This window comes from Apis laboriosa, unplaced genomic scaffold, assembly GCF_014066325.1.
Source record: "Apis laboriosa isolate Shangri-la unplaced genomic scaffold, ASM1406632v1 scaffold41_cov147, whole genome shotgun sequence".
In the NCBI taxonomy this organism is placed as follows: Eukaryota; Metazoa; Arthropoda; class Insecta; order Hymenoptera; family Apidae; genus Apis; species Apis laboriosa.
Genome location: NW_025223220.1, coordinates 121,840 through 147,803, shown reverse-complemented (window position 1 = coordinate 147,803; position 25,964 = coordinate 121,840). Strand labels below are relative to the sequence as shown.

At 40.0% G+C, this 25,964-nt stretch overlaps 1 protein-coding gene across 3 annotated transcripts in view; it reads right to left on the bottom strand.

The window, feature by feature from the left end:
- Positions 1 to 25,964, bottom strand: part of LOC122716040 (probable JmjC domain-containing histone demethylation protein 2C) — a 291,449-nt gene that overhangs the window by 189,248 nt on the left and 76,237 nt on the right. For all 3 annotated transcript variants that reach the window (XM_043938733.1, XM_043938735.1, XM_043938734.1), the window contains exon 7: positions 13,066 to 13,165. In XM_043938733.1, the coding sequence (XP_043794668.1) occupies positions 13,066 to 13,165 (100 nt within the window). The remainder of the gene's footprint in view (positions 1 to 13,065; positions 13,166 to 25,964) is intronic.

The window sequence follows — 25,964 nt, the reverse complement described above, 5'->3', positions numbered from 1 at the left end:
CGAAGCTAATCTCACTTTCGGTTTTGTCCCGCACACCTCTCCCACCTAAATAACCGACACGCCACACACACCAACACAACATCGCTATTGCCCACCTGTGCAAATTGGAATTCGATCGTGGACCATCGATTTTCACGACCGCCTCGATATTTTTGTCCCTTTGCTACGACGATCAAATTCGCCTCTCTGAATATTTTAGTTGACGGATTAATAACAACCGGTCCTCGGGTTGGCGGTAACACGGTTGGAAATTGTATTACCGAGCCGGAGATTGGCGATACGTTCAAGCAATAAACTCGATGGCGCTTTAACCTATTAAGGGTCAACGGAACGTTATATTAACGAAATATTTCGTTTGCTATTTTCTTTCTCGCTCTCTCTGTCGGTTTTCGGATAATTGTGTACTTTTTAATGTTATGGAAGAATGTTTATGGAAGAGAAGAATATGGTTTATAATTAATATCCATCGGTAAGAATACTTTTTTAACATCGTAATTACGAGAGAGGAAGAATTTGATATTCGAGAATCTTCTTCGTGGCTTTTTCTTTCAGTTAGCATTAATAACAAAATGCGAAAATATGAATTGTTAATGATATTATCGTTGGCAAAGGTATACGAGATTCATTAAAAATAACTTCGTCAAAAATAGTTTTTGAGATAAAATGATACGTTGCAGTTAAATATCAAATACACGTTTCATCTGATATAAATATAAAAGAATACAGATAACAATAATTTAAAATTTAAACTTTTGTATATTACGAAGAAGAGCATAATGAAAAAAAATGAAAATTTACAATCAATTAATAATTTCAATATAATATAAAAACAGTTATATATATATGGATGTGGAAATGTAATAAAATATAAATATATAAAATAGAATATATGTATTTTAAAAAATATTTTTTATTTTATAAATCCATAATGACGAATATTATTTATCCGGAAAAATTTCTTCCATTACCATTTTCCCGCCTCCTGTTTTTCTTCTTCATAATACACAAAAGTTTAAATTATTTTTTCGTATTTACTTCATATTGCAATATATTCATTCAATATTCTCATGTTTTTTTTTTTATATTTATACCATACCTAGCATTCTGCATTTTCAAAATTACAATAATTTTAATAAATTTCGTATTGCGTTTGGTCGAAAATTTCACATTTTATCAAATGTTTCGAAAAATTCAAAATCACATAAATGCCATATTTTAATACAATTATAGAATAATAAAGGACGAAAGTATTTGCATGTTTTTTAAAATTGAAACAAACTTTGAAGAAAAATTTTACTAGATAACAATGTAAAAAGAATTATTCATTGATTTTTTTTTTTTTTTTCGAAAATGCTATCGGCCAAAAAGTAACGAAGAAAAAAAAGTTAATAATCAAGATCGAGTGGATTTGACCCAACTTTTAAAAAAACTTATTCATTTTTCAAAATACGAATTCTTTTCTCTTCTAATTTTATCTCGACGAAAATTAATTACATCTTTAAAAATTGGATTATTTGCACTGTTCCTCGCCGATCTATATAATACAGCTTATGAATAGAAATAGAACTGACCGACTCACGGTTGGCTGACTAAAAGAGGTGGAACCTAGTTACGCTTACGGAGAAGGATTTGCGTGATTCGAGGGATCGGAGGAAATTACGATGGAGGGAAAATTAATGCGATTCCTGATCCGGTATTACGGAGGAATTTTACGTCTCGTGATCACGCGATGGCGGGAGCAAAAAAAAAAAAAAAAAAAGAAAAAAAAGACGTAATCGAAAAATAAAACGATTTCTCCCTTTTATACCTCGAAGGCCATCGTCTCGATTGTAGCGGGACACGAAGGATGGAGAAATCGGTGGAGATCCCCGGCCAGGAAACTCATCGATATCTGGCCGTGCACCACCTGCTACCCGTCCCCAGCCATCGTCAGATTGCACCTGCGTGCAACCCCTCCCCAACAGACGGAAGGTGTGCATCCATTGGAATTTCGACGACGAACAGCTGCTCCGCCGGAGACCTTTGGCTCGTTTGACCGATTATGCAATCGAAGGGGAGGGGAGGGGAGGGATTACGCGTTTGAAGGAATAATTGGAGAGAGTGCTGTATTCCAATCCCCTTTTTTTTTTTTTTTGAGATCACGGTTTCGTAATATTTTCGAGTGAGATAATTACTTAAGACTCCTTTCTCTTGTATCGAGTTTAAATCGAAAGGAACGCACTATTTCATCCTCTTGTTAGTAATACGTTTCTTACAATTTGTTCTTCATTTTGTTTTACGATTCTTTTAAAACTTTTTCTCCGTTTAACTTTAATATTAATTACAAAAATTTTCTGAACAATTAACTATTTATTTTATAATTATATAAATATTTTCTTCTACAAAATATTATATGTGTCCACGTATACTTTATAAATTATTTTATAAATTAAAATAAAGAAGAAACGATTCGTAAGAATCGAAGCCTCGAACATAAAACGCACAAGAACAGAAAACTCGATGAGTAGGCTATCAAGATTTTTCGAAAAGAAAAATTCTTCGTTTCGTAAGATGTGTATTTCCCCCTCATCGTCTTCCAAATCGTAATGCCATTTAATAAGAGAGAAGGATCAAGTCTACTGGACCAGAGTTTCTCACCATCATCTTTTCTTTTTTTTCCACCCTCGGGAAGCTTATTAACTCGGATATTTTTTGCCTTCGAAGAAATTTTTGTAATCACCTCGAGATACAAGTCTGTTTCGGTGAAATCTTTATACCTCAAAGGGATATTATTACTTGAGCGTAGAAAGTCGAACGAAGAAGAAGAAGAAGAAAATCCCTGCAAACTTTTGTCGAAACTTTGCGCTCAATTTTTTACCCGCAATTACGTAACCAGCTCGAATCTTGCCGAAAATAATTCGAATTTGAATATTTCAAGTAACAATAAAAAGATAATAAATAATAAAATTCTTTGTAAACATAAGAAAATTTTAGTAAAAAAAAAAAAAAAGTTATATATATAAATCAAACGAAAGCACAGATATTGAAACGATTTAACAAATATAAGAAATAAAATTCAAATAAAAATGTAACAACTGTATAATAATTTCGAATGAACCAGATGTAATTCCTCGAGGGTATATATCAGTCTTTCGTATAAAGAAATAGAAGCGTCATAAGAAGAGTCGAGGAAATGTTTGCGTCGCACGTTTCTGGATCGTGGAAACGAAGGAAGGAAGGAAGGAAGGAACTACTACTTACTCGGGAAAAGTTTCTTTGCAAAGTTGGACGCAACGTGCGAGGATCGAGGCTGCGAGGTAACTATTTCCAGACACTCCACCACATCCACATCCCTAGAGGAATAGAGAGCCACGAGGGGATCGAGAAGTCGTAACCTACGGATTGCCGGAGCAGAGATGGGAACAGTTTTTCTCTTTCACGACTATGAGAAGCTTTGAATCGTTTCTCTGAAACGATAAAGAAAAATCTTGCCGCGAATCATTAAGCTCAAGATCAAGGATTTTCATTCTCTCTTTGGAAAAGATTGGTATATCTTTTATCTCGAAACTTTATCTCTCTTTCTAGAGAAATAATAATATCACAAATGATGAATTTTTATATATATATATATATATTTTTTTTTGTGTTGATTGGATCGATATCAGTGGGTTTAATTAAATCGTTGAACTTTCCAATTGTTTTCTTCATTTTATTTCGTTTTATCTTTTGAACAAGATTGATATTACAGATTAAAATTGTATAGAAAGATTATTATTTGATTAGATTTTAATTAAGACGTTAATCGTCGTAAAAAATTGCAATAATTATTAATCAATCAGATAAATAAGGAGAAAATTTAAATTTAAATTCCTATAATCATATTAAGAAGAGAGAAAGCAATAATTTTATATACATTCAAATAAAACTTCTCGATTCGATTTAACTCGTCGCTTATTTTTTTTAGTAATAGATAACAAACACTAATTTACACCAATCGAAAGAAAGAGTATACACACGTATTGTCCCAAAGAGGAAGAATATTTAATCGTAAAACGTACGTGGCTCGAAGGGATTAATATTGGGAACGACGAGGAAAGCGAAGAAAATCATGGTCTAATTCCCGATTCCGTTCCGAGCATTCGCCACGTCTGCGCAAATTTCGATGGGTTAAAGGAGATAAAGGATACAATTCCAGCTGGGTGCTCGAGAATAGAGGTTAGGAGGAGGCAGTCGAGATCGATCCAGGAGCTCCACCACCATCCCTTACATCCCTGGCTGCTCCTTGCCACCGAACGATCCCAAACCGTCCGTGTCATCGATATTCGTAACGCGAAGGCGCCCCCCTCTCCCCTCCTCCGCCTCGATCGATCCGCGATAAAATTCCCCGGCAGAGGGGGGGGGGAAGGGGGGAAAGCTCGAGCCAGCGTGGCAAAGAGGATAGAATATCCAAACGCTCTTTACGATCCCTTAAAAGCACCGACTCTCAAAGACCAAGGGATCTCGCGAAAGGCTCGTAAAAATCCGGAAGATCGATGACCGTATATATCGGCAACCGTGGAAAACTGCTCTCAACGTTGCGAATCGGAAAGGCAATTAATCTTCTAAGGCAGGGTATAATGATCGATAAAGGAGAATTGCACGAGAGAGAGAGAGAGAGAGAGAGAGAGAGAGAGAGAGAGAGAGAGAGAGAGGGAGGGAGGGATCACGTGTTTAATTGTACGTTACTATTTATTTAAAATATAATAGCTATGACGTGATATACGTAAAAGTAATGGATGTTTAAATTTTAATTATTGATTGGGGATATGTTTATTTATAAGTATGTTTATTTATAAGTTAGTGGTGACGTTAGTGTTAGCTCGAGGTATTTTAATTTGTATAATAATTTCGGTGACTCTTCGTTTCGCATCGACGAGATATTACGTAACAAACGATGAGTAATATAAGGGGGGTTAAGAAGAGGGTTTGAAAGATATAGAAATTTCGATTGGAGACGCGAGTATGGAGGCAAAGTTCTCGAACCGAAAGTTGGTTCGCAGCAATAATTATTATTCGAGTTCTGCACTCGAGTGGGTTGAAACGGACGAGTTTCAAGTAAAACGGATATTGCCGGCTAATTAACCGAAGATCTCGCGCGCTTGTGCTTACAAACAAAACTCTTGACTACTGGTGCAAGTTTATTATATATTAAGTCACGGAGGAACTTTGCCAATTTTGCCAATTTTTTGGAAAAATTTCTCAGGAGACTTTAATAATAAGTAATTTTTCTTTTTTTGTTTTTTTATCTAAGATTCGAACATTTATCGAAATATTATGCACATTACATTGATTAATTATTATTGCGTTGTTAATAATTTTTTTAAAAAGCCATATAAACTCGATTATTAATTTTTTTGAATAGATTTTTTATGAACTATATTTTATAAACTAAATAAAAGACTAGAAATACGCGATACTTCTTTCGATTTTTTATACTATCTTCTAAATTAAAAAACTTAAAAGTTTCGTAATAATAAACTGCATCGATTAATGCAATAGAAATTAAACCACTCGAAAAATTGAAGTTGATGTCTACGTGACCATCAATCTCTACAAAAAAAAATTATTAATACTGTATATAATGTATCTGAAACATGTACTATACGATATATATATATATATATATATATATATATATATATAATATAATAGCAATAGTAAATTCGAAAAAAAAAAAAGAAATTTGGAGAGTCAACTTTACACATTTTTCTCTTACAAAAAAAAAAAAAAAGAAAAAATATACAAGATTCGTAGATTTTTCCTTTTCTTCTATTTCTCTCCTGGCGCGAACAAATTATATAGACATTTCAATGGAACAATGAACAAGCAAACGTACGTGTATGCGAAGAATTCATCGCGCGGATGTTAAAAGTATAAAATTTATCGAGAATTATTCGTGGGAAGAAATTTGTTCGGTATAATATAACGAAATTTCCTCTGGGGATGTGCAACGTACACACAACGAACACAGAGAATTTCCAGCCGATCGATGGATTAATCTTGTGCGCGCCGCCAGGCGAAAAAATGGTGGGAAACTCGAATGCGACGTGTAAATAGCGCGGTGCGCATTCAACTTGCAAATCAATACTCGGCCGCATCATTAAATTCAGACTTTTAATTTAACGTGCAACTGTGTTTGCTCGTCTCGCGCGGGAGAGACTATAGATATCCGGGTCAAACGATCCGTACAATCGCCACTATTTATTTTAATTTAGAATCACCTAAACGCGAGGGATTTGTGCAAAATAAATTTTTAAATTATTCGTTAAACTTGCAATACTTCTCTTTTCTCTCTCTCTCTCTCTCTCTCTCTCTCTCTCTATATATATATATAAATGTATGGAGGTTTATTATAATATATGTACATCAAAATATAACATATATACAAAAGTTTTTTAAATTGAAAAAAAAGAACTTCAATGTTGCAAAATAAAAACGTTTGTAATGTTAAAATGTCAACGTTAAATGTTTTCGATTAGATTGCACTGTCTAATTCTGATAAGAAAAAATGAGGAGAGACGTAAAAACTTTGTTAGGTTAAGCGAAACGGCCAAGAATTTCCGGTGGGAAGGCGCGATACGCCTGCGCCATAGATCGTCTTACGTCTTGAAGCGATCGGGAATGAGTCACTGACTCCGGGTTCATTCAAAAGTCGAGGCTCGTCTCTTACACCGATGCCGGTGTGCCCATGCGGGTCAAGCAATGCAAAACCTCTGTCTGTCTCTCTCTCTCTCTCTCCCTTTTGCCGTTCCATACCTATCTACGATGTTGCGCAACTGCGCATACGTGGACGCGTATGCCAACACGGCTGATATCGATCTCGAAATTATGCATTCGTCGAACGACGTTTCCTACGCGCAACTATCACAACCGATTTCCCGCTGCGAAACTCGACTGTTCTTCTTTTTTTTTTTTTTTCGTTTCTATCTCTAAAATTTTTCACAAATTATAAAAAAAAACAATGCACAATTTGTTCTCCTCCCAAAAAAACACTTCGGACAATCGATAAATTTTCAAGGATAAAACGCGAACGCGACATTTATTTATATACATAAGATGTATATATACACGCTTGATTCTAAATCCAGTGTCCGCGGATAGTTAAGATAAGTTCGTGACAGGTCGTGAAAATGTGTGTATTTTGGCCAGACAACTTTTTCCAGCTCATTTACAAGCTACACAGCGTCCATTGGTTAGCAGATGCGGCTCTGTCGACATGTGGTTCGCTAGATGCTTGCGATTCGTGCATACGCAGCGCGCCTAATGTTAAATGCATATATTACGGGAATATGGTAGACCGCCCACGTGCTGTTCAACGATGCTTTAATCCGTCGCTCGCAATGTGCCCTCGTTCCACAATATATACGTATACATATATATACGTATATACGTATACGTGCACGTGTGCACATAAAAAAGTACATGAAAAAGCGTAGCTAAGTTGGCCGACAATTGAAAGTCGAATGTCGCTTTAACACGTTTCCCTATCCATCCGTCGCGCGTTGTTATTCCGTTTCGAAATAATCGCGCAACGATCGGGATATATAGCTCCTGTGAGCCGCATCGATCAGATATCCCCCCTCCTGTAGATATATTACCGAGAAAATTACCGATTCGAATACTACCACTGGTTTCGAGATCTTAGCGGCAAAGGGAATCGTTCCTTAACTAACACGCCTCTCGCTCCTTCGATTCTCGATAAATCTCGATTTACTTATATTCCCAGGGGATATAAGTCCCCCGCACAGCCAACGTTCTTCTCGGTTCTCACGGCACGATCTCTTTGAATGCTACTCGCGCAACGACATTTCTTCTTTCCTTCGATCGAGTACGAGGAAGGCGAGTAGTAGTAGTAGTAGTAGTAGTAATAGTGGAACTTCGACTTTGAAAAGTTGGCAGACGAGGAAAGAAAGAAGGAGAGGAACAAGTGTGTCGACGACTTGCAGGATTGGTAGGTTGCCAAGCGACCTATACGTACAACCGGTAACCTGCTATCAATCTCGTTTCCGTACGATCTGTCTCCTGTTCCTAATCCCCCCCTCCCCTTCTCCTCCTCCTCTCTTCACTTTCCACCGCGCTTGCACCCGTTCTTCTTATTGAACTCGGATTTGGCGCGCTTTGCATAATTGCAACCCGACTGTAAGAAATTAATTGCGTAAAAGAAATTTCCGTAACGAGTTAATGGGATAAAATTTTTTTTAGTTTTTGCTAAATGTCGTTGGATAGGAAATTATAATAGACATCTTGTTTAATCGATTAGGTTAAGTTAGATAGAAATTTTAACGATACATACGATACGAAAAATAATAATATATATAAAGATGCAAGATAAAAACATTGGCTTTGGTTTTTTTGCTAAATTTCGTTGGATATTATAATAGACATCTTGTTTAAACGATTGGGTTAGGTTATATAGAAGTTTCAACGATACATACGATACGAAAAATGATAATATATATAAAGATGAAAGATAAAAACATTGGTTTTGGTTTCGATAAGAAATTCTAAATTCTAATGATTTTGACATTCACCTAATAACAAGAAAAATTTTTTGCAACACAACAGCAATGACAAATGTGAATACATTGTGAATATATATACAAAATATTGATATATTGTGACAGCTTTTTATACTCTAGAGTTGCAAAAGCAAGAGTTGGTGAAACAAAAATGAGGCTTTCAAATTTATTAAATTACAACCAATTAAAGTTGCAAGTTAGCCAAAGCTTTTCTCTCCCTTGTATACAACCACTTCACTTTCTACCCTTTCTCGCTTCATTTAACTTCATTTAACTTTCACCAATTGTTCGCAACTTGATAAATAAGCGTTAACCGTTATTTTTACATACCAACTTTAATTTTTTATTCGTTCTCTATGATCGAGAATCTTTCAAAGGAAAGATTTCCACGAATATATCAACACCCTCCTCCCCCTCCCTGTACAGACAATGATCATCACCAATCATTTCCAACTTCCTTCCATTCATTTTCTTCCTTCTTCTTTGCTCTTGCCAGAATTTACACAACGGAATTTAATTATTTCTTCCCCCTCTCCTCCCGAGAATTTCAACGGAGAGGATCACCACGACCAAGTATCATCGCTGTGAGAACGAACGGGCAGCGGCCTCGGCGCGGTTGTATTTTCAGCAACGTGTCATCCGGTTCGCGTTTTACGCGGCGCGTTTATTTTTGGAGGGAGAAAAAGGGGAGGGAGGGAGGAGGGGGAGGAGGAGAAGAAAGCGACGGGGCGAAGCGAGGAATTACAGCGACGCACTTCAAAGGGGCCCCCTTCGTTACTTTATTAGCGCGTGCCTCCACCACCTCGTATACCTCGCGGAAAGAAAGATCGTTGCTTTTGAATCTTTGCTGCTCGTGAAACACTGGATAAGTTCCTGGAACGATCGCATAAATTTCTTTGCCTTTCCACGCGGCGAGAGGACCGATGCAACTCGAAATTCCATTCTTCCAGATCTCTTTTCTTTTTCTCTTTTTTTTCCCTTTCTTCTTCTTCTTCTTCTTCTTCTTCTTCTTCTATTTTTCGACTTTTTGATCCTGGGAGAATTATAACGCCCCTCGCGTTCTCGTTCTTTCTCGCGAGAGAATGGGATGGAATGGATGTACGCGTTATTTCGGAATGGATGGAAATATTCCTCGAGAATTTTTTTATTATTTTCCAAGTAAAGATTCTACAATGATACTCATTCAAAATGATTTAATTTTTTTAAGCGAGTTACGCTTCTTTCATCTAAGTTTCGATCCATTTATAATTAATAAACAAGATTATAGAAATATTAATTTTTGTTAACATATGACATAATAATTTCTTTTTCATTTTTTGAAAATATTGAAATTACATTACGACTGCTGGCGAGATTTAAATCTTATGAAAAATTAATTCTTCTCAATTATCCAAAATGTATAATCCACTTCATCCCAATAATCAACGAACAATTTCGAACGAGTTTAATGGGGCGGGATCTTGGAAGGATGAAATCGGGGATCGCGCGGAATCTCCATCATTGGGCAGGATCGTGAAACACGCGGCCAAGTTTTCGCATCGGTGCCCGCGCTTTCGAGGGGTTTAGAGGCGATCTTGTGCACGGCCAAGTGCTCTACAGGCTCGAGTGGACACGGAGGAAACGAGGATGGAGAAATAGAAGAGCAATCGAGTCGGCTATATTTGACCGGGTGACGTAAGGGGACTTTTGCGATGCACTCGGCGCTCTTTAGACTTCCTGCTGTTTCTTGCGGGGAATAGAAAAGGAGAAAGAAAAAGAAAAAGATGCAGTCGATGGTTTTCAGACACCAGAATTGCCTCTTTCACGACGATGAAAGGGAAAACGTTTTGTTAATTTTTTTTCCTTTTTTTTTTTCTAATAATCCACTGTCTCATAAGTTTTGAACAATAAAGTAATTGTTTGTTGAATGCAATTCTTGAAATGTAAATTATCTAAGAGGTGGATGGAAGAAAAGCGATGCGAGAAACAACGGATTGAAAGAAATATTTTTTAGAAATATTTTACGATTATATTTTTGTGCATGACACCGTGACTATTTTTATATCAACGGCATTGAAACCGTTAATTTTAATTAAGGATTTGCTTTTTCATTCTTTATAGAAAGGAAATGCTAATTATTATTATTATTATTTTTTTTTTTTGTACTCTTTGTACTCAGATATCAATATCATTATACTTTGATATTCATAGTATTTCTCAACAATCAATTATTTATTTCGTATATTCACGCGTTCAACAATTTCTCAGGGGCAATTGCATTGCGTTGTTGTTATTATTCTTATTCTTATTATTATTATTATTATTGAATAGTACTTTTACACGACAAAGTTATTTAAAATTTACATTCAAGTTTATTTCAAGAGATTAAGTAACACCGGTGATGATCACCGGTGGTAGTGGCCAACACGTCAATGACAATGTGCCAAGCCTCAGGACAGTTAAACAACAGAATGAAATTTATTCCTCAATGGCTATGAATAGATAATGCAACTGTGGGATAAATAATTTTAGCAATTTAGCAAACTGGCCGTTGGGAAGAGCCGAGATTTGAAAATAGAATTCTGCCGATAATGATTTTGCTTAAGTAGCATTCAGGGAATGGCTTCCGACCGTCCGGGCCCAGTGGTGGTCTTTCCGTTAATTTCCTGGGGTAAATCATATTGTAGGGGCCAATTTCCGTTGATAAATATACTATACCGGTATCCGTAATTGGGGAGCAATGCCGCGACGAAAATCGGATTACAGTTGAAATTTCACTTCACTGTACGGGCTGGTTGTTGGTTTAAATTTGACATTTAAAATACGGGACAGCGTGTCAATTATTCAGGTATTCGCCGAGCAGCCAAGAATACGAAAGCGCCTCGAATCCTTAATTGATTTAATTTTAATTCATTAAGGATGCCTAAAATTAACCGCCTAATATTTAACAATTCGAATAATCTGACGCATAACTGAATTTTTTGGACGGATTAAATTTGCGATGAGGTATAAATAATATCTTATTGTACCAAATAGATCGTTGATCTATCGCGTTAATTATTAATTTTCATTAATGGAACGATCGGGACAATGATTTTTCGAACGACGGTTTAATTATAATTTAAAGTAAATTATCCCTCGAATTATTTATAAATCTATATAATTTATATTTCTGTTAAGTGTAATAATAACTTTCGAACTGTTATTTGTCTCATCCGTGACAAAAAGATGGCGCTCGATGACACAGAAATGATTTCAATAGGACGAAAAAATATTTCGATCGGTTTATTAACCGCTACGCAAATGATCTTACGTAATAACAGAGGAAGGAAGGAATAACAATGGCGTTAAAAGTTCGAGTAACCTAGAGAAACGATAATAAGGAACGGGTGAAAAGAGAAAGAGAGAGAGAGAAAAAAAAACGAAACAACACGGATGGATCCGAGAAGTGTTTGTTTCGGACAAAAGGTTCAGAATCCCACAATTTCGTTCCATCAACATCGGCAACCTCTCCCGCCTCGAGAGTCAGCACTTCCTTCCTAGCTGAAATCCCTCCTACTATTCCCTTCACTCCCCCCTCGTCCCTTAAAACCAGAGATTCAACCAGACCTGGCAACGAGTCTTTTGTTTGTGGACCGGTTCTTCTTATAGTTCCTCGAATCATTTATTCCCCTTGGCGCGCCTCCCTGCCTACCCAGATATCTTTTCCATCCTTCCCACTCAACCTTTTTTTCGCCCCTCTATTCCGTCCCGCCCTTAACTTCTCCTTTCCCTTTCACGGCCTGCTCTTTTTCTATACGCGCACCCCCTCCTCCCAAATCCCCCTTCTTGCCCCCAGAGGGGCGATGCACTTTAAGCCCTAATTCCATCTCGCTCTCTCTACTTACGACCAGTTTAATCAATGAATCTTCCCCGATCTTTATTACGATTCTATTCTACTCATTTCTCTATCTTCGTCACTCGTATCGTAGAAGATTACGAGTTAGATAAATTTTGGTAAATGTTCATTAAAAAAGAAACTTTCTCATTTCGATGATTTTTTTTTGTGTAAAAAATTTTTTTTATATCGAGAACTTAGTTTTCGAAATTTAAAATAAAAAAGATTGCTATTTGTGTGAGAGTACATATAACATATTCCGTTTCCTCGAATTGTATATCGTGGAAAATAAAATAGAAATGATTATTAGATCGTAAATATTAAGTATAAGATAAGCACACGATATCTCGTACTTCGTTTCTATCGTAATTTCGCTTGCCTAAGAATTGTTTATTTTATTTTCGCATTCCGTTCGAATTCGAAGAATTCTTGGAATACCTCTTTACCGATAAATAGTTGATTATTAATTAACATTATATATTTACGTTATATATTTTGGACGAGATGTGTTTACAGAAACAATAGATAATAATAGCAATCTTTTCCAATTTTAAAATCATTAAAATCAGCGAGCAAAAAGAAAAAGTTTTTCTAAATAATTGCCAACGTTTGCTTTAATCCCATCCTTCTCGATTCGCCCGAATGACGAATGTTCATATTTAGAGTGCCTACCTTTCTCGAGATGCTGAGAAATAGGGCTTTGTATCCTAGGCGCTGTGTGCAACTGTGTGGCGTTTCCAGGACGTCCTCGGGGCCTCCTTCCAGGTCTCGGCTGGAACACACAAGAAGGAAAAACAAGCTCAACCATCGCCGTCCGATTTATATTAAAATAACGATGAAAATTAATGGTATAAAATCCTCGATAAAATATTCGATTCAGAAGCATTCCTTTACTACGCCTATATTTTCTTCTGCGGATGCATGATCGTAACGTCAGTCTGGCCCCATTTGTTCCCGGTCGTAAAGTCACGCGACGAGGCTAACTTGGACAGGGTTGCGAATAAACGGGGTTCAGGCGGTCCGCGTCTTTGTTCAACCGGCGCATTTATTACCGTAGATAAACGCGACAGCGCGGACGGTACTAGAGATAAACGCCGTTCGCAGCGTTCCGTATACAGGGTGATCCGAGCAAATTCTAATACCAAAATATAGATAGTTCACGAGGGAGTGGTGTACATAGTTTCTAAAACAAAAATTCGACGTTAATATTCTTTCGAACAATGTTTCGAATATTCGTGGAAGTGTTTTTTTTCTTTTCTTGCCAACCGCAAACGCGCGCGACAAAAACGTCGAGGCGACCGTGTGTAGGTACGGTGAGGAAGGAAATAAGAAAGAAGGCGGGACGTAGGCGAATTTACGAGCGTGGAAAGGATACGCGCGGTTGGATTATCGGCGAATATTCTCGAGACTCGAAGGGAGAAAGAAAGAGAAAGACAGAGAGAGAAAGAAAGAGACAAATAGATAGACCGCCTCAAGAGAAATTAAAAGCCGGTGTAGGTCGTGAATATACGAAAAGGTGATCGGGAATTGCCTCCGATGAGATTGCCTCTGATAAGAGGACTTTGAACGGCCAACTCTCGAGTTTCGAAGCGGCTCGATATTCGTTCCATCGGGTTTCGAGGAGCAGAGAGAAAGACAGAGAAAGAGGAGAAATATTATCGATCGATGGGAATAGCCTGGGCGGAAGGATTATTCCTGTATCTATAACCCTATTTTTTCCACGCGGCTCTCGTTTCCCTTCGGCAACACGGTTGAAAGAATATGCCTGAGACAGGTCGCGACGATCTCCCTCCCTCTCTCCCTCTCTCTCTCTCTCTCTCTCTTTTAGCCTCGATGCCAGAAAAGAAGATTCCAGCCTGTTTTATTGTGAATCGAGGTTAAAGTCTCTGGCACGGGACCAGACATTTCACCTAGGCCGTCGCATTCCGCCGGATGCACATGGCCACGCACATTATGTGTCCCCTTATGTAGTCTCCGCATGTGCCTTCCTCACATACCGACCACTTCCCCTTATGTAGCACCGGCCGGTGATCTACGACTCGTGTATACACAGGCGAGCATTAAAAGGGGGAGGCGGTCGTCCACGCGGGGGAAGGGGGCAGGGAGGGGGAAGCTCATGAAATAAATAGTTTGCGCCGTCGCTCCGGGCTTTGTGTCGTCGTTGGTGCGCCAGTGGCGTAGGGTCGACTCTAGGATACCCGCACCAAGAATGCGGAATAAGTGGGCCGACCGAGGAATCCCGGACGACCAAATTATTGATGTTTCGTCGCTCGTATATATATATACATATACACGCGCGTGTCCAACAACCGTTATCGATTCCTTGATGGTTCCTCGATGATTTATTGCCATTTTTTTTTAACGATTCGATCGCAATTGTTCGAATGATAAAAATTGCGTAAAAATATAAGATTCAATGGATAAAGTTTTGGCGCGAGATCATATGGACGCTTGTAAACAGATTCGATAACGATAAAAGTGGCGCATAAGAGAGCATTGTAACGGGGTCGTGTAGTAGTGGAGGTGGAGGGATGTGCACTCTAGGCGGAGCGTTGCAGTTGCTCACGGATGATCTCATAATGCCATTAACGGGTAACCTCCACCAGTGATATCGTCGCCGCAGGCGGATATAGGCAGACAGCACCTTTTTCCGGCATATGCTAATCTAATTAATGGGTACACGGAAAGTCGAAAGTGTGCACCGACGATGATTACGATGTATGAGTGCACAGTGTGCACGGTGTGCTTTAAGTGGTTACCTATGTAATTGGAAAAGATCAACGTGTATTAACGCACAACTAATCGAGGATAGCCGAGTTTTGGTTAACGAGTAACACGGATTAGTTTCGATAATAGTTACGATAATATATTGTCCATATATCCCGTGAACACGTTTGACACGATAATGTGAATATTTAATCGTTGGAGCTTCTTAATTTTATATTTTAAGATTGAAAGATAGAAACGACGAGGAACAAGTTGTTTCTGCTCTGAAAAATTTGATTTGTCGTAAATTTAACTTTCGAAATTTTAACTTTACGGGATCGTATATAATTTTCTTGCAAAATTTTCGCTAGTGTGATATTCGTGTTTTAAGTTGATATTGCGTCATAAAAAATAGTAATAAATATATAAATGTGTAATATAAATAACCCGTTTAAGTGTAAATAAACAATGTTTCAATAAAAATCGCAATTTATTTTCAGACAAGGACTTGACTGGCCAGCTCGGAATTAGGGTGAACGAGTTGTAACAATTTTCTTGGCGTGTAATCAACTCTATAACTGCTCGCGAGCTCCCGTATAGATTATGATACTACTTTCGCTTCTTCAATGTAGACACGATAATATAATTTATTTAATTTATTCTTCCATTAATATTCTCTTGAAATAATCTTGGAATCAGAGGATTAATCCACACAAATCAATTTCACTTGGATTACCTTTAACATTTATAAACCTAAAAATTCGAGTTCGAAAATACGATACGTTAAGAAAAAAAAAAAAAAAATAAAATAAAATTAAAAGGTTAAACATCGTCGAACGGACGGATGGCTATAAAACTTGAATCGTAAATGTGCCAAATACAAATCGAGTTTACAGAGAAATAGCCAATGACCCGCTACTACTCTATTCTCCTACGTGGATTGAAACTTTAGGAACGATCAAACGTTCACGCTCCATTTTGTAACGTTTCACGATACGCTACAGCCAAACTTTTGATCGATAGCGTATGCAGACACGAAGGGTGGTACGATAAAGCCAGCCTCACTTGTTTACCAATTTTTACCGCCTACCTTCGTGGCCAACCGGTTCTCTGGGATACCGGTTACTCTTTCCTGCCTGTAAACTGGTCCACCCATGCTACAGACCCCTCTTCCCCCCTCTCCCCCTATCCTCGCCATTTTATCCTACCCAGAAATCTCGACGAAATACCTTCCCCTCTTTTCTCCCCTTTTTTTTATCGCTCGCACTTTCCTCCATTGCCCTCAATTTCATTCCCCAGAGATTCTCTAATCTTTGATCAATCTTTCTCAATTTCCCCTTTATTAATTTTTTTTTCTCCAATCGGGAAAAAATTAGTACGCAAAAGTTTGCAGAAATACGAAATACCGTTGAAGAAATTGTTTATCCGATCGTGAACGAATCAACGTAACTGGCGTATCGTTTACTCGACTTTGACATGCGACAATAACCACTGCAGAGATACGTGGGTCGACGTGGCTCGTTTTATCTATGCGCATACTTGACTCGCATGCAAGTCAAGTATCTCGATGAGGTATTGACAGTCAGAAGGGATCCGTCTGTTCGTACCTTGACGCACGATAAGTGACAACGACTGATAACAGTCGCGTATTCACGCCCATTAGCACACCGCTATCCTCGAGCGGTTGGTTGCTCTCGATCGGATCGTCGGAGAATTCGATTCGCACAAACTTTCCAGACGGACGAATAACGAGTAATTTCATCATCATTCCTCCTCCGCTCCAGATCGATTCGTTTGGCAATTAACTCTTATTTCTAGAATTTCCATTCCTTTCCAAAACATTATTAGAGAAAGGGTGACGTTTGAGTCGAGATTCCTCGGATAAATTTCATTATCGACCAAGTCGAATTGTCCGACTATGAATAATTGCAGACAAATTGGTGTCTAAAGAGATCTGGGAATAACACCCCACTCGATAACAGTGTGCGATTGTTTAAATTTGACTGAAATATCGCTATTTGTAGATGAACTGTAATTTAAATATAACGTCCTATTTACTGGGAAGATATAATGGGAAAAACTAAAAATTTCTGCGTAAAAAATTCAGACTTATACCCCGTTATATGAAAGAATAACTTTCAGTTCCAATTCGAGATTCTTTCCCAAAAAAAAGCTTTAAGCTAAATTGTTTCTATCATTCTAAATAGGATTCGAAATTATTTTTTACGCTAAGATTATTTTTCACGTGATTCATTTCATATTATTTTATACCATTAATGATATCGGTCTCAAAATTGTAATATAATCTATATATAACTGTATAAAAAAAAAAATTATTTATAAGCGTGATCCATAAGTTGAGAAACATTGAAATAGATTAACGATTAATAATTGAGAAGAAAATGTGTTGAAGATAAACGATTCGGAAGAATAAAAGAAAAAAAAGAAAATTGAAAAAGAGAAAGAAAAAAGAGGAAAAAAGGAGAATGAAAAAAAAAATTAATCCAGCAAGTGCTAGAGAAAAAGTTTCGTTTCTATCATTCTTTGAAAAGTGGCGACGCGGTTAAATCGCGCCACCCTGTATACGCATTCATGAATAGTACACGCGTCCCGTCGTTCGCAAAGAGACGCAGACGCGTTTATGTAGACATTCGTACATATGTATGTATGTAGGTACGTATGCGCGCGGCGCTCGCCTCTCTCTCTCTCATCGGCACATGGCCGATGTTCTATATATAAGCGCGTTTCTATGTAAGCGGTGTGTGTAACGCCAACGGACCGGCAGATATTCCGATCGATCGTACCCCGGGTTATCTGACTGCCAACGAGAATTCATTTTCCCTTCCATTCGTCTCTCTTCCTCTCCATGCCACTCTTTCCCCTTTGTCCATCTCTATTGCACCCTCGTTCACTCGTTCGTACACCCACACAACCCACCCTTTCGCTCTTTCCATCACCCACTCTTCCACCATCTCGTTTTGCTTCCTTTTCTCGCCGCATCTCTTTCCCTCGTCTTGTTTCATTCTCCTTCCTACGCGTGGATATAAAGGATCTCCTACATTAACGTTCAAAAGTTTATACACGCGTGTCAATAAGGAAAAGGGTCCTTGAATTTCTCCTCCTCTTCTATCAGAAAAGATCGATGCTTCTTCTCTTTATGCGTATATCTTTCAATTAAACGTTCTTTGTTACGGAATCTTGTATGCCAACTCGTCCGTGTTTATCGTAGCTATGAATATTCTCGTTACGAGTTTTCTGTTTAAGTTATGTATATACGATCGATGTATGTTTATCGTTTATATTTCGTACAAATTATGTACATATTTTTTATTTTCAATATTAGTTTCAAATGATGTGTAATTATTTCATCCTTGACTTGATAATAAATGAACGATTCTTTTAAATAGAAAATGTTTAAAGTTGTAAAAGCTTAGGAAATCTTAGGAGTTAGCAAACGTTTACGCAATTCTCTTTGAATTGATGCGGAAGCGGTATGTTCTCGAACGACATCAGTTTCTACGAGTTATACCGGCTTGTAAGTTCGCATACATTATCCAGAGGCACGATAAATGCCTGCCGTGTCTCAAGTACACCGACAGTCGACAGACTTTCAAAGTTGTTTCTTTCGAAAGCAAACTTTCGTACAAGAAAAGCATGGATATTTTTTTTTCCATCAAATGCCTTTCCCCGTGGCGCGAGATTCGAGAAACTTTTGATAAATAGCGTATTTCGAATCATGATCGAATTCGTCTTTTCCTTCTCATTGCATTTCTATTCGCGTCACGAGAATTTTTGGTCTCGTTAATCACATTACGCATGTAGACGAGATAAAAAAAACTGGCAGGAGAAAGGATAGAAAAGAATAATGGAATCAACCATCGATTTGTGACGTTCGACGAGAACCAAGCGCTTTTATCGTTTCTCTCCACGTATTTTCCCAGTATCTTTTATAAAACTGCCTTTCCCGATTCGTTGTTTATGCTCTTAAATTTCTTTCGATATCAATCATCCGTGAATATATGCGGAGAATTGTAATGCGATGGTGTTAAATTCAAAATGATTTCAAACGAGAATATATAAGATTCAAAAAGAGAAACAATTTCTAGAATTTTCGTAGCGTTTGATCAAAACTATAAAGTGGGCAGTAATTTTTCGTTCATTTTTGGGTACTAAAAATATCTAATAAATTTGACTGATATTTAATGTAACAGACTATATTTTAATCTCTACGTCAATATTTTTTTGGATGCAATGAAGCGAAAAATATTATATCGAAACATTTCTTTTCATATTTTTGCTATTAAAGATAAAATTGAATATTTAGCGAAAAAATATTATACTCGGTGCTCTTAGCTTAAGAAAAATATTAAAATTTTTATCCAAGGAGGGATAAATTATTAAATCAAAAATCAAATAATATTGGGATGATATATATTAAAACGGCGTAACGGTAAGAAAATTTCAAAAGACAAAAAACGAGTCGTAATTATCGACAAACCGTGTTCAACTCATATAAAGTTGTAGAATCACGTTCTATTTTCCGAGCGAGTTGATAAGGAAATCGTATTAAATCTGCTATTAAACGCGGAGGTGGTAATCAGAGTGAATCTTTAGCGATGAAACACTTACGTCTCGTGGCGTTGGAACCGTGGGATTGTAACCAGTTCGAGCCGGTCACTATGGTGCACGTTTATCCATGAAATATGGCCGTCCGTCGCGCTTGACTTTCACTTTACTTGACACAGCACACAATCATTCATCGACCGTCGAGGTTAGAATTAAAATCGCGCGTGACGCGTCACGAGAAACCGATATATGTATATATATACGTATATATATATACATACATATACGTATGTACATATACACCCACCTCCTCTCACGATTCTGTGTAAAATCCTCCACTTGAAATGCGACGTGTTTTTTTCACTGTAACGATCATTCTCGATGTTCACTCGTCCTTCGAAGCGGAGCTGGCAACATCGATCGAACGATTCTCTCGCTACGAGCCTCACATATCGATACGGATCTTGATCTCTCTTGGAACCCGATGCGACGACATTCGGATATTTAACGAGAGCAAACCCTTCGAAATATTCTACGATTCCGAACGCGTTCAGCTCTCGAAAGCTCAGTAAATCGAGCTTGAAATAATTAGTAAATTCCGTTTAAAACGTTCGACCGGCGTATCGCGTTCGGTTAGAAACGCGGCGGCATCGTTAGGGAACACTGCGTCTGGGAATGTTGCCAATTCGAGGCGCATTTCACTCGCAACTCGCATCTATCGCGTAAATTATAATTTCTTTCACGCACGTCTCCCGGAAGATTTATCGCGATTCGAAAACACTCACACACCGTTTTGAACACGAGCCGAATAACTTTGGATATCAGCGTGAAAGCATTCGCGTCAAATATGGCTGGACAGAGTCGACGCGCCTCAAGGAACACTTGAACTGTGTCAAACTCGATAAAGGGAGCACAAAGTCAGATTAAACCGTTCGAACGAAACTCTCGACTTCGAATATTCGAGCCCCTGCCCATTATACGCGTCCAACGAACCGAACCGGTCAATTTTCATCAACTCGCAACACATATACGATGTTCGCGTGCCAAGGACGCGTAGCAAACTTCACGGCAAAGCGACTGCGAATCGCGACACCGCGCGTATCGTTGAGCTTCCTTTTCGAAACCAGCTCCGACGGCTTTCTCACAGTATCACCTTTTTTTTTTTCCTTCTCCCTCCGGAGATCCCCACTCTCGATCCTTTTATATTTTTTCCATCAGCTTCGCTGCGCACCGCTTCTCCTGTTTCTGAACCAGTGTAACAACACTTCCTATTTCCGGTTATTACTCGGAACCAGAGAAAAAGCACGGAACCAACGGATAAACGCCGGCACGAAAGCGTCACTACCCGTACGCGCCGATACGACACGGCGGCAACAATAGAAAATCTTCGGGGTGGGGTAAGCCGAGAGGGTGGGGGCACGTTCACCCTCGAGACGACGACGGCAAGTCGACCAGTGTAGAGACAAAAGCGCGCAGATGATCAGACACGAACTGCGATACGCGCGGCCCGCAGTGCTGCCGTCTACTGGTGCTCCGTGATCTTCGTGGAATCGTCTCCCCCACTCCGCCCCTGCTCCCGGCTCTGGCCCTCAGCCCTCCCCGCGACACACCGTCACCCGATCACCCGATCCGCCACTCCCTCCTCGCTCGCTGTACTCGCCGGACCACCTTTCCCCTCTCTCCCCTCTCCCCCCCGTTATCACCCGGCCCTACCATCCGATCCTACCCCTCGCAACTCTCCTCCTCCCACCTTATCCGTTCCGTTGCCACGACCCCTATCTCGAGACCCTAGGCAACGAGCAGCCGCCTTCGAAAACCGGGAGCGTCACGCGAGCGACGATAATATTGCAAACGTGGCTCGTTGATGCATACCCGATAAACTGTCGCCCTTTCTCTCTCCTTCTCTCGCATCCCCACCACTTGTCCTCTCGCTTTCTCTTTCACCGAGACTCGTTATCTTCGCGTTTCTACGCGATTCCTGGGCACTGTGTTTCGAAAGACGTTCCGTAACTGAATTTTAACTACGTACGGGTCCTACGTACAGAGCGTTGATATATCTATGGTTACGTATTTCGAATTTAGAGGTCAGAACGAACTCTAAGAATTGATTTATCGTATATAATTTTTATTTATTAAATTATTAAATTCGCATTATTATGCAAATATACTTATAACCTTGAATTGCATTTCAAAATTTAAAATAATGCGGATAATGCGTTCGAAAACGCATCGGAAAATTTCTATCATTACACATAATCGTTCGCGATGTGTTTACCAACGTTCTCGTTAAATCCTGTTACGTCGAATTCTGAATTCAACGGTACAATTTGACAGTATAATTTTCCGCAACGAGGAAACATCGCGATTTGCATAATGTCGACGTTTGCGTTCGAATTGGTCGCGATAATTTATTAAGCTTCTCTCCTTTTTCCAAGATGAAGCGAAGAGGGGAAGAGGAAAAAAAAAAAAAAAAGGCACGAGGAATCTTTTGCGCTCGGTTCGGCGCGATCTCACGGATCGATGGTATCTGGAGCAAGTTCGCATCGGTCCGGCTCGAATGAGTGCGTCTCTTGCCGAGTCTACCTTGTGCAAGAGTATACCTTCGCTAATTTTACCGTGGCGTGTATGTGAATAGAAGCCGAGATTGTACGCGGAAACCCATTGTGAGTTGGCGAACCGTGAACGAAATGGCTACCTTTACGCTTTGCCGGCTACGAGTATGCGGAATTTATTGGCAATCGATACTTTTGTTCAGAAGCGTGTGCCCTGCCGGCTCTTTTCGCCAACTCTTCTCGATCATTCAAAGGGAAGGCATCTTTCTTTCGCTTTGATTTGACGCATGATATCGAATCCCTGCGACTCGATCTCATTTTTCTTCTTCTTTTTTTCTTTTTCTTTTTTTTTTTTTTTTTTTTTCTTGAACCATTACGATTCGATCGGCGGAATCTTTCTCGGTTAAAAGGATAAATAAAACAAAGTGGCGAACGATGCATCCGTGCGCGAGGATAGACAGCTATGCATAGACGATGAAACGCGGAAGGTAGGGCGAACAAGTCACGGAGCGTGGCGGCTTTATTTATGAGGCTTACAAAGTATCGATCCGGCACGTCATTCGGGAGTAGTTCGGCCAGCCGGGAACTTTGTTGTTGGGCACTGAAAGTTTCTAAGCGGGGAAAACTCCAGCACAAACAGGTGGAACGGGCGATGAAGGCCTTCTGGCGCCAGCCAATGCTACGTGCTTGTGTGTATATACATGTATGCGTGTATATACATATATATGTATATATATATATATACATATAAAATATATATACACCGCACTCTCGTACAGAACCGGCCCCTCTACGAGGCACACAGACATCGAACGTACACGTGCAATTGAACCCTCCGCGCGTTAACAATATTGAGAGAGTCGGCGCGAAGGAGGGGGTCGCAAACAACCCTCCGCCACGAGAGATTCAAGGAGAAATTGCCAGGGTCAACCTCCATCTATCGCGAGATGCTGCGGAATAAACGATTCTCCGTACAGTGGCCTCCATTCTTCCCGAATAACTTATCTATTAAAGGAGGGACAGGATTCTTCTCCCCTCCTTCCTATCATATCTCGATCATTTCGTCACGTTAAATTACCCATTCGTAATTCATTAATTTAATTAATCGCCCGAAAAATTCATTCGAAAGGCACGTTCCGTTCCATTTTGTTGGTTCGATAAGTGTTTTGGAAACGTGGATATAATCGATGGATAATTCATGGGGGACAGAAACGAAATACTCCGGAATACTTCAAGCTGAATAATTTATTCGCAAACGTGTACTCGTGAGGGGAAGAGAGAGAGAGAAGGCAACGTGGGCGAGGTGAAACAGCCCGTGCGGTCGATTGCGGTATCGCAATTAATTTACGTGCCATTTCTTAACGAGTATTTCCGCCCCATGTTTCTCTCTCTCTCTTTTTTTTCTCATCCTTGTATCGGCAAGTTTAATGAATTTCTATTCTTTTTCTCCTCACGAGGTAACAGTAATTCGATCTTTGCATAGCTCTCTCTCTCTCTCTCTCTCTCTCTTTCACGGTTAAATTTCCACGAAACTTCTGATGCAAATTTAATTACCGCGAAATTGAGTCACGCGCAGAAAAAGAAGAACGAAAGATTTTGATCTAATGCAGGGGGGATAATTCCAGAGGAGGGAAACACGGGGATACATTCGCGTGTTTCGACACGTACGTAATCGACCACTGGCTCGTTTAAAACTTTCGCCCGATGATTCGAACGATCGAATCGATAACGAGTCCACCCTCCCGCTCGACGTTGACGCGTTATTGCCAACTAAGCGGAAGTATTTCCGTCGACACGGAATAAATGGGAGAGCTGGGATAGCCTCGTTAACGATTCATACCACTACTACTACGTTCGTACTATCGCGTCTCGTATCGATAAACCCGTGAAAACAACTGTCCCTAAAAACAGGTGAGATTCGAAAAACGGAGAGACAATAAGAAGAGAGGAGAAAGGAAAGAATCCGGGACCCGAATCCGTGGCCGTGGAAAATCGAGGAGGGCAAAACTTGCCGGAATTCCAGACGGTCGGGGAACGAAATTCACCAATTTGTAGGCTGATGTTTTGCGTTAGCCCCGGCCGGGCAGGGATGTGTTTCGCGCCAACCACCAGCCGCCCCCACCGCCAGTCCTCCCCCCACCAGCCCGACCTGCCCGAGAATCAATACAGCTACCGACCGCCGCCCCAACCCCGTCCGCCCAGCAGCCACCACCGTGCCCCACCTACTTTCCACGCCACGCATCCCCCATTCTCGAGTGCCGATTCCCATTCTGGGTTCGCAGCTTCGGCCCGACTTCCGCCCCGTTCTCCGTGCTCGCGACCCTCGCCACTCTCCGCGTTTCTCTTTCTGCCACTCTAACCCCCAGCCCTGCATTCTCCCCANCCCCCCCCCCCCCATCCATTCTGATCCAGCGTCGACGCGATCTCCTTCTCCTCCCTCGCCTCGAGGGGCGTCGGTCCCCAGCAAACCCCTCCCCCTCCCTCCGTCCTCCCACGTGCTGCGAGCCTCCGCTCGGCCTGGTTCGGCTCGGCTCGGCTCGGTTCGGCTCGGCTCGGTTCGGCTCGGCTCGGTTCGGTTCGGCTCGGTTCGGCTCGGCTCGGTTCGGTTCGGTTCGGCTCGGTTCGCTTTCTTTGGTGCACGCTCGGCCAACCACCCCTATCGGCTGGTAACGATACCTTTAAAGATAGATCCTCCGGGTAATAAAGATGAGGCGGGGTGATGGAAAACGAGGAAGGAAAGGGAAACGCGGGAAGAGGAGGTTTTTGTAAAAAGGATCGGGTGAACTTGATCGAGTCCCGGATTGGCGACCGGCCAACCCTCCCCCCTTTGGTTGAGGGTTGTTTGCCCGATATTTACATTCGGATGAATCGGTCGGAGCGTGTATTTTCGAGTGTATTTTCGCGGACATCATCCGTTTCGATTGTTAATCGAGCTCGTCGACGCCCGTCCTCGAATCGATGCAACGAGAACAGGGGAGGGAAAATCGTTAATCGAGGCAACGAACCGATGAAAATCGACAACTCTCGTCGACTGCTCGACTGATCGCTGCAACTGGTGATCGTCTTCGAGCGACCTTGCGACCGAATACCTGCCCGCCTCTTTTGTCTAGTATAGTTCTAGATTAGAGGAGAAGCAGCAGGTGAAGCAGCCCGGCTTCGACGAGAGGAACGGCATCGAAAGTTCCCCTCGAAAGGGGGGAGGAGTATTTAATTGACGACTCGAGCGGCGGAGCCTCTCCTCCTCCTCTTCCTTTTTAAAGAAGCTGTTCGTCGATTTAATGAGAAACGAGAGGGAGAGGGAAGGGGGAGACTATCAATCTCCCCCCTTTCTCACGTACGTAGGAATGCGAGAGTTCGTGTAAAACCCGTTCCACCGCGGGATCCGATATTGTTGGGGGATCCCATAGTAGTGGGGAACGGAAGAGCGTACCGTTACTCGTTTAAAGAATAAGATATCCTCCTGTCTTATATCCTGGCAAATATCGATTTATTTATTTACACGTTCAGGAGAAACGAAAGATATATTTCCCTTTTCCAATCTAATTCTCTAACATTTTCCTCGTTTCAAAAAAAAAAAAAAAAAAAAGAAAGCACAATTTCATCATTATTTATTCATAAAATTTTTCAAAAAATAGTTTATTTAAAAATGATAATTTTGGGTATTATCGATATTTAATTTTTAAAAATTTTTTTGAAATTTAATAAATTTAGCTAAAATAAATAATTATATTTTTAATTTACAAAATT